Source organism: Arachis ipaensis, chromosome B4 (genome assembly GCF_059453495.1).
Source record: "Arachis ipaensis isolate K30076 ecotype BB chromosome B4, ASM5945349v1, whole genome shotgun sequence".
In the NCBI taxonomy this organism is placed as follows: Eukaryota; Viridiplantae; Streptophyta; class Magnoliopsida; order Fabales; family Fabaceae; genus Arachis; species Arachis ipaensis.
This window is the reverse complement of record NC_142439.1, coordinates 35,873,278-35,885,107: the sequence shown is the minus strand read 5'-3', so window position 1 is coordinate 35,885,107 and position 11,830 is coordinate 35,873,278. Positions and strand designations below refer to the sequence as shown.

Below are 11,830 nucleotides of genomic sequence, written 5' to 3'. Positions count from 1 at the left end.
AAATATATCTTTTGCTTTTCTTTTTATAGGCTAGATTTTCTAATTTCTATCAACAATTTCACTCATATGTTGTATTTTTTAAACTAAGAAAATAGAAAGTAGACAATAAAATTATTATAAATGAAGAAAATAAAATTAAAAGAAAAAGAAAAGAGAGAGGGCGAAAGAAAAAAGAAAAAAAATTAATAGCGAGTTTGTTTATTTTTTTCTGTGGAGAAATGATTCTTTAATTATAGAAAAAAAATTAGAATAAAATAATGGAATAGATTAATAAAAGATTAAGAACTTAAGAATATATAAAAACAGTTGGAAAATGATACTTTCTTGTTCATCATCAAGAATTTATGTTAGTTACAGATTTTTTTTTTTTTATTTACCAAAGATAGGAGACTCGAACCCGTAATCTCTTAATTAAGTATGGAAAGACTATGCCATTTGAACTATTATTCATTGGCATGTTAGTTACAGATTTCACTAATGGAGAATACTAAATAAATATTTTTGGTAAAAAAAAATAAAAATTGATTAATACTAAATTTTTTGGTGACTTGATTAATACTAAATTGATACAAAATAATAAAAACATAGATAAATAAACAGAAAACGGTCAAAACATTAATAATACAGGTAAATTAAAGCAAACGTCAAACATGTGGAAATTAATGAAGAAAATTTCCAATTCACCATTCACAAATTTACATGATCACATTATCTTCTCTTTCTTTTCAATTTACGCTGTGTCCCGTTGAAACCAGTGTGATCTTCATCATCCCCACGAAACACCCCTCTTCTTCCCCAATTTTGAAACCCTAATTCCTCCCAAATCCAATCACCATTTCCAATCAATTAGGTTAGGGTTTCGAACTTGCACATACGCTCTCAATCCCCAATTTCATCGAGCACGTCGATCAGTTTTTCAGCTTTCTCATTCCTAGGGGTTTTTCCAGTCATATTAGAGATGGCGATCGGATTCGATGATCTTGTTCGAGCCTTGGAGCTCTGGTTGAAGCTCAACAAGAAGCCCAAGCAAACAGGGGCAAACGTGAACACCGATCTTGACCCTGTTTTGTTGGTGCCTGGTATTGGTGGCTCCATTCTCCACGCCGTTAACATTGATGATGATAGTTATGAACGAGTATGGGTTCGATTCGTCGCGGCCGAGTACAAGCTGAAGACCAAGCTTTGGTCACGTTACGATTCTTCTACAGGTGAACCATAAATTGGGGGGAAATAAATAGATAAATAAATAATTAAATAATGTTAAGCTCATGCTATTCAGTTATATAATCGGTTAACAAGGTAGCTTCTTTTTGGGAACTACCAAGTATGAGGTTATGAATTCCTTGCTGGATTAAAGAAAGCTTAATTTTAATGGGTTAAAGGGCGTGTAAGTGTAATTTTTCTCTATTTAGTTTGTACTTACATCAGTTAGTGATGGCGGTGAGACTGAGAGTATGCAAAACCATGGAGCAACCTCTTGATTGAGTAATTTTTATGTTATGCATTCTTATGATGTATCTGACTATCTAAGCTTAAAAGTTTGCTCGGTTAGGTTCTTTATTTATTGCAATGGATGTACCAGTATTTTATGATGAAGAGTCTGCTGCAAGAAAACTCTAAATTTGGTTGGTTTAAAATTTATGGTGATCTCTTTTGAAACTAGGGAAAACCGAATCCATGGATCCAAAGACAACTATTGCGGTTCCTGAAGATAGGCATGGGCTCTATGCTATTGATATTTTGGACCCTGACTTGGTATGCCTGTTTTTAAGATGATATGCATGAACTTTAGCTCAGATAGGTAAAGAGTTGACTTTGGATCCTGGTTAATTTTTGTGATGCAGGTAATTGGATCTGAGTCTGTGTATTATTTCCATGACATGATCGTTGAAATGCTCAAATGGGGGTATCAAGAGGGGACAACACTTTTTGGCTTTGGGTATGATTTTCGCCAAAGCAACAGGTAATAAATTAATTTGAAATTGGAAATTTTTGAAGTGTTTAATTATATTAATTTGTTCAAACTTGGAGTGGCAGGAATGTGAACTATTTAAGTCTCTTGACAACTATGGTATTTATGAAAACGAAAGCAATTTCTTTATCAACTATGCTTTTATTTCATTTAGGTTGCCCGAAACAATGGACAAGTTGGCTGCAAAACTAGCAGCAGTGTATAATGCTGCAGGGGGAAAAAAGATAAACATCATAACTCATTCTATGGGTGGTATTTTGGTGAAATGTTTTATGGCCCTCCATACTGATGTAATACAACTACTCAGCTTCTCAAATCAGTGTTTTATTATGTAGCATCCTGTACAACATAATCTTTGATTCTTTTCCGTTGTCAATTTGTATTTACTCTTTTCATTAACCTCAAAAGTTAAAGCCTACGATTTGTACCTATCTTTTTGCAGATTTTTGAGAAGTACGTGAAAAATTGGATTGCAGTTTGTGCTCCATTCCAGGGTAAGCACTAACTACTAAGCAATTCTGCTATATGTATACTTAGAAATTTAAAAGTAAATAAGTTAGTATATATTGCGGTGAAATGCCTCTTCTAGTATTTCAGTTCAACAACCTGGGGCATGGTTAAATATTTATTTTCTTTGGTAAATTTAATTGAAGAATGCATGCATGCTCTGCAGGTGCACCTGGATGTACCAATTCTACCTTTCTAAACGGAATGTCGTTTGTGGAGGGATGGGAGCAGAGGCTTTATATTTCCAAATGGAGCATGCACCAGTTGGTAAAAACCAGATAACTTACTCTTTGAATATTTGTGTCGAGTTCAGTTATTCATATAGCACCTGTCATGAAAATTTTTTGAGTCATCCTCCCTTTCTTAGTATATTATTATTGCGTATGACATTTTTTTTAGTATATCTTACCAATCTTAATGTCTTTTTTTTTTCCGGGACTATCTTCTCAAATTATCCTACCTTTAGTGCTGGCAACTGACATCGATATGCATGTAATATATTAATTGTTAATGAGTATGAGAAGCTGGAAAATAGAAATCAATATTACTTAAAGGCTAAAAGCCTAAAACCAAGTGCAAAACCCTAAGGAAGCCTAACAAGTTATATTAGCCATCATAATTCCTCATCATGCTTTTTAGATGTATGGGTATGGGTATACTATGTAGAAAAAGGAAGTTTGCAATGAAAACGAGTTTTTATCTGCCATTATTCTTGTTATTGTGTACAAGTTATTGATAAATGGATTCATGAGAATGATCACTTGATATTGAATAGCTGATTTAGACTTTTCAGGGTATGTGTTGTTGGGTTATGTGTTCTCTCTTTCTATTTGCTTGTGTCCACATTTTAGAGTTATTTAACGAAGCTTGTTATAATGGTACAGCTGATGGAATGTCCATCTATATACGAGTTGATGGGCCCTCGTAATTTTAATTGGCAAGTCATTCCTCGTCTGGAATTGTTTCGCAAGCATGATTCCGATGGGAACTCTCGTATTATTCTTGAATCATATACACCATCTGATAACGTTGGTGTTCTCAAGGAAGCACTTGCAACTAACACAGTGAGTTACTGACTCTTTGTTGCTTAGAAAGGTGTAAATTTAAGTATCTCCTATATTTCTGTAATGAAAGCAACTCTGCCTTTTTTCATGTACAATTGATTGAACTTCATTCAATTTGATACATATGATATATAATGAAACCTTGTTTCTTGGGTGCGTTGGAGCTGGTTATGTTCTTATTTTCATGCACTGTAGAAGTGCATCAATATATTTGCAAAGTACATCTTTTGCCTGTTTATTGAAGATTTACTGATGTAGTTACTAGTGTGTTTACTAGTGCAGAGCTTAATGACATTGCTATGACGCCTATCTGTGATGCAGATTAATTACAATGGTTTGGATTTGCCCCTGCCTTTCAATTCAGACATCTTGAAATGGGCAAATGAAACATGGGAGATTCTTTCCTCAGCCAAACTTCCCTCAGGAGTTAAATTTTACAATATTTATGGAACCAATCTTGCAACATCTCATACTGTTTGGTAATGCATATACCAAATCTTGGCTTGATACCCAGAATTGGAGTTTATCAACTGTACTAAGAATGTTATTCTAGCAGGTTTAGTTTAGAAAATATATTAACCTCAGTCTAAATAATTACAATTCTGCAGCTATGGAAGTCAGGACAAGCCTGTAACTGATCTGGAACAGCTACGATATTTCGAGGTCATTACCGATTTTAATTGTACTAAATATGTATGCTTTGATTTATCTTACATTTCAAAGTGGAGCGAGGCAATTAGCTTTGCTGCATACTGTATTGATTCTCTAATTTTGCGTTACAGCTTTTGTTTACACTAATATCAATATTAAAACCTGGACAGACTTTCATTTGGATTCTGGTCTGACCCAAAATTTTATAATTTTTGAATGTATTATGCTTATTAGTAAAAGCTGTTTCACTAATTTGAAAAAAGAAGTATTCTTTCAGATTGGTATACATTTAATTCTTTTATTGACTTGCAACTTAGGTCTTCTGTCTCTGTTGTGATAGAAGAATGTGCACTCTGTTAAAACAACTGTTTCATCATTTTATTTTTTCATTCAATTGCCGAGGCTAACATTTTTGTAATATTCAGGCCAAATATATATGCGTTGATGGTGATGGAACAGTCCCAGTAGAGTCAGCTAAGGTTTGCTAACTTCCCTATGTTTGTCTTTATGCAGTTCATGATTAGTCGAATCTAAAAATGCCTTGAAGTATGTGAATTTGTTACAACTGTGGTTGGTTTAACATATTTTTCAATGTGAAGCTATGTTGGGAGGATTGCACTTGGCGACTTATGGAACTCTGGGAAATATTGGTTGACTAAATCCCTTATTTCTTGTTGGATATATTCTAGAAAAAATCTACTTTCCACGGAATTTCAACTGCCACATATTACACCAATAAAGTTTCCATTGGCACAATTCACCCTCAATGAATCATAATTCAATTATAACAAGCTAATATTGGGGGACCAAGATATTTATGGATCCCTCTCCTGCATCATTCTACCTGCAATTCATGTCTTCTAATTCTGCCTTATGTTTAATATACTATATCATCATCTCAAATGCAGGCTGATGGGCTCAATGCTGAGGCAAGAGTTGGAATTCCAGGTGAACATCGGGGTATCCTCTGCGAACCTCATCTATTCCGGATTATCAAGCACTGGCTGAGAGCTGGAGACCCAGATCCTTTTTACGATCCCCTGAATGATTATGTGATTCTACCCACTGCTTTTGAAATGGAGAGTCACAAAGAGAAGGGTGTAGAAGTAGCATCCCTTAAAGAAGAATGGGATGTTATTTCCAAAGACCAAGATGAACAAAGCAATAGTGATGATAAAATGGAGATGAGATCCATATCAGTTTCACATGATGGGACTAAGGCTCATGCTACCGTCACTGTTCGCGAGGGTAAACAACATGTTGAACTGAAAGCTGTGACCGTTTCAGTCGATGCCTAATGCATCTGTTTCGGTTATTGAATGAGTGAACAGGGAGGAATACCTTCTGTACAGTTTGATTGTGGCCGCCATCACTTGTATATAAGAACTGAAATGATGGTGCTGCCATGTTCCTCCATGTTTTCATGTATGATTTGTGAATTATATGTATTCGTTATGACCATCTTTCTACCATTAACTCATGGTTCCAAGAGTGGTGTTCGTTGTGCAAAGTTCATGTAAAACGTTACTGTTTATTGGACTATTTTAAAATCCAATAAATAATTCATAATTCGCGTTCATTATTCATAATTGAATGCCCTCTGTTAAAACTTTTTTGACGACTGCAATAGTGCAACTAATGCACCTAAAAGTGTCTTATTTTGGAAACACACTACAACATAGTATCATACGCTTAAGTTATTAAAACCATTAGCTCGCGTTCTCTATTTGAACCGTCCTAAGATTTTGTACATCAAAGAAAGAAATCTCATTACTGTCTAGCTTAGTTCCTTTGGTTTGATGGCAACACCTTTGATCACAAGTCCCTGCTTCCACATGCCACCTTCATACTCGTACAGAGACACCTCCATCTCCCCACCATCTTTTTCAGATGCTACAAACTCGCCGACCGGAATCTCTATCCACTGCATTCGTAACTTCTCAATCAAACTCTCCTTGTGTTGCTGCTTTTTACCTCCCGGAAGCACGAGTCTAACGTTGACCGGAACTTCCCACCCTTGCGCCGGATCCTTCAACATTACAATAAACGACACTTCATATAGAGTTCCTGGTGAAAGGTTTCTGGTATCAAATTTTCCATGCACCTCTAGCCAACACACTCTTTCCAGTTCAGCCACTTCAATAATTGTGCCACTGCAATATCACATAACTCGCTCTAATCAGTTAAGACTAGATAAAAAAGCTGTCTAAGATAAATCAATGTGCTATGATCATAATATTCATTTTAACTAAATGCGGACCTTGATTCTTTCTGGGTTACCCATTTCCAATAATGTTGATTTTCTGCCCACGTGATTGAGAGTGCTCTTGCGTATAACATGAAACAGTTGCTATTGGACTTCTCTTCTATCCAATATTTCTGTCAATAATGATAATCAATACTCAATAGAGAATTATATTATATTAAACTAAAGATAATATGACTTGCGACAAGTTGATCAATAAAGAAAGATACAGTGTTGAGCTTGCCTTAGTGTTATGGTCTAAGAAGACTCCAGAATATAGCTGATCAAGCAGCTTTTCCTTGGAAGATGTATGAACCGGTGAGTCTGCACCCTTCAATATGTCTTCATATCTATGTGGAAGATTCATCATCAGTTCTTTGGAGGATTTAGTAGTGGCTAATTGGTGATGATTGTTTCCCTTGTTGGGTTTTACAACTCTTGTGGGGGAATAATTTTCCACTGATGAGTTTGTGGCTTTGATGGATGGTTTTGATGGCAGTAACCATCCATCCTTGCTGGTAGCTCCTTCATTATTTGCCACAGGCTGCGGTTGCGGTTGTGGTTGTAGTTGCGACTGTGGCCTTCTTAGCTGTGGAGACTGTGTTCTTGATAATTGCGGCTGTGGCTGTGGTTGTGATTGTGATTGTGGCCTCAACAGCTGCTGGTGTTGGTGGTTGTGAGGCTCCTCATCAACTTCTCGTGAAAGTTCAGCTCCCATTTCTCTTGTTAATTTCTTCGGTTCCTATCACTATTATACCTATTAGTGGATTTTCAATCGAAGCACCCTTTTTCTTTTATAGCGGAACTAATGTAAAGAAAATTGCAAATGATGTTAGATGCATTTATTTGATTAGTGATATAAAGATATTTGTTTAAAACACTGTTACATTTAAAAAATAATTGTGTAAAGTATATTTTTTATTTCTGTCGTTTGCAATTTTTTTTTTAAATATTTCTAACATTTAATTTTATTTAATTTTATGCTTAACATTTTAAATTTATTCAATTTTATTCTTAACGTTTTTTATTTGTATCAAAAGTCAAAACTATTCTTAAAACTTTTTAATTTTATCCCTAAAATTTTACATGGAATTAACGTCCACGGTAATTTTGGCACAAATTAAAAACATTAGGAATAAAATTGAATACAATTAAAAGTTACGAATATTTTTAAAAAAATATAGATATTAGAAACAAAAAATATATTTAATCCAAAAATAATAAGTATATGAAATTAACTTTTAATTAGTTAATATTAACTAACTTTTTATTATAACATTATTTTTTAATTTTTATTCTTGGAAGATTTGCGATTTAAGATTTAATATTTAGGATTCAAAGTTTAAAATTTAAAATTTATAATTTAAGATTTAGAGAAATTAATACTTAATAGAGACCAGCTATTAGTTGGCGATAGTGATAAAAAAGTAATTTCAGAAAATGTTGACGATTATTAGCTAAAAAATAATATAATTTTTTAATTTGATTGGGTAATATTAAGGAGCTAATTTTTTTCTTTTTTACTTTTTCTTTGTTCAAAAGCAGGAATTTTATTGATTCTGACAAAATAAATAAGTTGTCCAACTTGGATAACAATAGTAACAAGTGGTAAATATCAAAAGAATACTTCAGAGAAAAAAATATTAAAATAAACTAATGAGTTATAACTCAAATGATATAGTTTCTCTATATTCACTTTGAGATTGCGGGTTCAAGTCTCACTTCTAACTTTGAAATTTCTTAGACTATATATCCATATTTTCATTCTTATGGAATTTGAATTTCCAATAGCAGGGTATAACACCATGCTCTTCCGCCATCCCAAAGGTCCAATTTTGCAGTAGATATATTCATTATTTTCTGTTATTGTCAAATATTTATTGTTTGTTGGCAATTAATTAAGCAGTACATGACTGATTCTGGCATTCTTACATTCTTACATTTAGAACATATGATTGAGAAATTGAAAATTGAAAATTCCGTGGATAGCTCTCCAAACGAAGAACTTAACTTTTGTTGGAATTTTAATAGACCAAATTAATTTCCAAATCATCTTCTGGGTGAAAAGTTATGAGAGAAATTCTATTGTGGCATGAAAAATCTGCATGCAACTGCATAATTGAAACACAGAGTAAGAACCACTCTTTTCTTTTCATGTTAATTTGTCCGGGTTTAAATTTCTTCTAACGTTGAGTATATTTTGAACCACAGGAGAGAAAAATTAAGCGGTAATAAGTGATGAATTTCAGTGACCATTAGTCTAAAGTAATTGTAACACCTATTGAAGGTTCTGGTTAAGAGATAGTGATTGAGGTCTTTAATTAAATTATGTTAGTATTATCACCATATGCTTGTTCAAAAATAAAAATTATATTATCCCTACTTATTTGCCATTTCAAACTTTTTTCTAGAATCTTGCGACTTTCTAAGATACTTCTACATCTTCAGGATAGATTGGTTCATGGACTTTTATAAATGATAAGAAAGAAAAGTACTTACTTTTAGGTACTTTATAAACCAAAGAGTTCATCCTAAAAATCAGTCTCCAACTTTTTTTTAACATAGTTAAGTTAATTGCTTTTAAATTTTTAAAGCCCAATTCTCTCTGATTTTTATCACGATATAGTATTCTAGACTTAAAATTATAAACTCTTAATTTTTTTTAAATTATTTTGTTTATATTAAATTTTAGATTCTAAATTATAAACTCTCAACTTTAAACCACATTATAACCCAAAAATTTTAAAAAGAATTAAAAATTTTAGAATTAAAAAAATGTTAGTTAATTAACTAAAAGTTGATTCTCTATATTTTTATTTGATTTTATAAAATGTTAAACAAATTTGAAGTATAACTAAAATGTTAAAAAGAGAATTGTTCCGAGAGTTACCTGAAACTGGATTGTCTTTGGGCTTGCGTGTGAGGCCCAAATTCTTAATGGAGCAGATTCCAACTTAGCTTACGTCCAGTAGCTGTCGTTCGAGTTGTTTGTAAGAAGGTGGGGGGTGGTACCTGCAAAACACTCCGATGCCTAAGTTAGCAAGGGTCTTAGCAAGTTTAAGTATATTGGAACTTAAAGGTACCTGAGTGTGTCAGGGTATTTATAGGTGATGAACCAATAACCACCGTTGAAGTAGTTCCACTTTTGGTGGTGGATAACCGTCCCTTTATCTTATGGCTTGTTGAGATCTCCCTTCTAGAAGTGGGTGAGAGATTTTGGGAGGCAGTTATTTATGTGGGTAAGTACAGGCTGCCCATTTTCGTCGATTCCGACCTCCTCAAAGAGGTCGGGTTACTATAGAGGCCATTCTCTTAGTAGGGCCTTTCAGCTTTATTGGGCCTAGCTTATATTTTGGGCCAGGGTATGAATAGTGCCCCTATTTGAGTCCGTTCTCTTTATGTTGAGTTGGATTCAAGTATAGAGCAAGTCGGAGATGTTCTGGTCGGTATTTTCTTTCTAGTTGAAAAATCGACATGATTTCGAATTAAAAACTGATGTGATTTCAAGTTGCCAACCATCGCGCCCGTTGGCTTTTCACATTAACACATGGGGGCAGTTACGTTAGTAACGACACATTCTTTAAATGAGTGGGACTTTTTACGGTTTTGCCCCTAGTGCCTTATAAATACTTTCCCCCTCTTTCTCTTTCTTCTTTTTTGTCTTCTTCTGTGAACTACCTTTCTTTCTTTGTGCTTCCTTTGTCTTCCTCCAGCCCCTTCGTTTCTCAGTTTTTGGTGCTTTAAGACGCTCGCTTCTCCTCTGTTGAAACTCCCCTCCCTTCGTTCTTCAAAGAAAGGTTAATTTTTCACTGTTTTTATAGTGTTTCCACTGTTTCTGTGTTTTCTGCTTTGATGGACTAGGTGCCTTTCGAGAGACTTTGTGTAGTTTTTGGGTATCTTGATTGTCGTTTCGTTGTTGTATGCATTAGAAACCTTCAAGATGGATGAGTTATACTTTTTCTTCAAAAATTTTTATTTTTTTGTGGCTGTTGGTTGCTCTTTATTTGCAAAAACTTCCCTTGCTTCAATTTTGTTTGTAATGTTCACTTTTTGTGTAATGTAGGTATCTCTACTTATACATCCCTTTCCATTTCTCAAAAAATGTCTTCTCGGGTCCTTGAGGATTTATTGAAATGGATGGGTAGATTCTTCTATACTTTCATCCCATCGAATAGTTGATATCATTTGTAAAAGAGCTTCGTAAACACCATAGAATCTGTAGTTCTGTCGACGACAAGACCAAGTATGAAATAGTAGCCCCTGATCCCGAAGATCGAGTTTGCTGTGGGAGGACTGCTGAGTCGGAACCCCATTTTATGTTCATGTATGACTATTTGTTTACCCATTTGGGGGTGACTTTTTCTTTTTCTAATTTTGAGATAGAGGTGTTATCCCATGGCAGAGTGGCTCCTTCCTAACTCCATCCTAATTCTTGGGGATTTCTTAAAATTTACCAGCTTGTCAGCCGTGAACTTGGATTCCCGATTTCTCTGAGAATCTTCTTCTATCTTTTTTAACAAAGCCCTTTAGTGCTTTGAATAAACAAAACAAACAACAGTAGGTCTCCATCCGGAATATCCAAGGTTGGAAGGTTTTTTCTATTTTTGACGAGTCGTTCCACGACTTAAATTTTTTTTTCAAATTTCGAGCTGTTGAGGGCCAACATCCTTTTTTCTTAAGTGAGACCAATGAACCCCGCTTTCAGCTGTACTGGACAGAGACAGCCCCTATCGAAAAGTATAATTTGGTAGATTTAGATGAGATCGAGGAGGCTGTAGTCGAGTTTTTTTTAGAGGCTTGGGGACGGCTCCAAACCTTGACACCAAAAAATTCTTTCTCGGGACTCCGAGTTATATCGTACCAAGCTAGGTAGCTTTTTTATTTTTGTTTTGTAGATAATTACTCATTTTTCTGGCTAGTTTGTTGATATCTCTTTATTCTATTTATAGAAAAAATGAAAAGTGGTTCTAAGGCATACCATAAAGTACAAGAGGTTAAGAGGAATGCTCGTGGCCGAGCTGCTCAATTACAGGAGAGTAGCAAGTCGGATACCTCTTCTCCGACTAATTTTGACTTGGGGACATCATCTCAGAGTCATCTGGTAAACCCTTCTTTTCCTCCTCCTTCTCTAGCTCTTACTCCTCCAGTTCCTCCTTTCTCAGAGCCGAGCTCTAAGAAGAGGAAGACTTCGGAATCCAGTGTCCTTAATATTGATGACGCTGGATTTGATGGGGTAAAATTTTGCGAGAGGCACATCCTTCCTCATAGTTTCATTGCTATGGATGATGATTCTATCAAAAATCACCTTAAAATCTTAATTTGGGGGGGGGGGGGGGAATCCGAACTGGTGGAGTATGCTCTACCCTTCTTAAAGAGTTTGAGAAGGCTCCT

At 34.7% G+C, this 11,830-nt stretch overlaps 2 protein-coding genes across 2 annotated transcripts; one reads left to right on the top strand and one right to left on the bottom strand.

The window, feature by feature from the left end:
- Positions 1-620: 620 nt before the first annotated feature.
- On the top strand, positions 621-5,773 carry LOC107639285 (alpha/beta-Hydrolases superfamily protein). The gene is made up of 11 exons (XM_016342767.3): positions 621-1,208; positions 1,664-1,755; positions 1,845-1,963; positions 2,127-2,262; positions 2,415-2,466; positions 2,646-2,746; positions 3,364-3,543; positions 3,865-4,022; positions 4,152-4,206; positions 4,620-4,673; positions 5,103-5,773. Exons 1-11 carry the CDS (start codon positions 959-961, stop codon positions 5,490-5,492), a joined length of 1,587 nt encoding a protein of 528 aa, XP_016198253.1. The 5' UTR covers positions 621-958; the 3' UTR covers positions 5,493-5,773.
- On the bottom strand, positions 5,712-7,326 carry LOC107639286 (protein PHLOEM PROTEIN 2-LIKE A1). The gene is made up of 3 exons (XM_088483291.1): positions 6,684-7,326; positions 6,455-6,573; positions 5,712-6,347 (listed from the first exon to the last, which is right to left on the bottom strand). Exons 1-3 carry the CDS (start codon positions 7,155-7,157, stop codon positions 5,972-5,974), a joined length of 969 nt encoding a protein of 322 aa, XP_088339417.1. The 5' UTR covers positions 7,158-7,326; the 3' UTR covers positions 5,712-5,971.
- Positions 7,327-11,830: the final 4,504 nt, after the last annotated feature.

Excerpts from the sequence above, each read along its gene's own strand:
- LOC107639285 (XM_016342767.3), top strand. The coding sequence starts at position 959 with ATGGCGATCGGATTCGATGATCTTGTTCGAGCCTTGGAGCTCTGGTTG. Across the intron at positions 1,209-1,663 it reads ACGTTACGATTCTTCTACAG|GGAAAACCGAATCCATGGAT; the intron begins GTGAACCATAAA and ends TTTTGAAACTAG. Across the intron at positions 1,756-1,844 it reads ATATTTTGGACCCTGACTTG|GTAATTGGATCTGAGTCTGT; the intron begins GTATGCCTGTTT and ends TTTGTGATGCAG.
- LOC107639286 (XM_088483291.1), bottom strand. The coding sequence starts at position 7,157 with ATGGGAGCTGAACTTTCACGAGAAGTTGATGAGGAGCCTCACAACCAC. Across the intron at positions 6,574-6,683 it reads TCTTAGACCATAACACTAAG|AAATATTGGATAGAAGAGAA; the intron begins GCAAGCTCAACA and ends CATTATTGACAG. Across the intron at positions 6,348-6,454 it reads GTAACCCAGAAAGAATCAAG|TGGCACAATTATTGAAGTGG; the intron begins GTCCGCATTTAG and ends GTGATATTGCAG.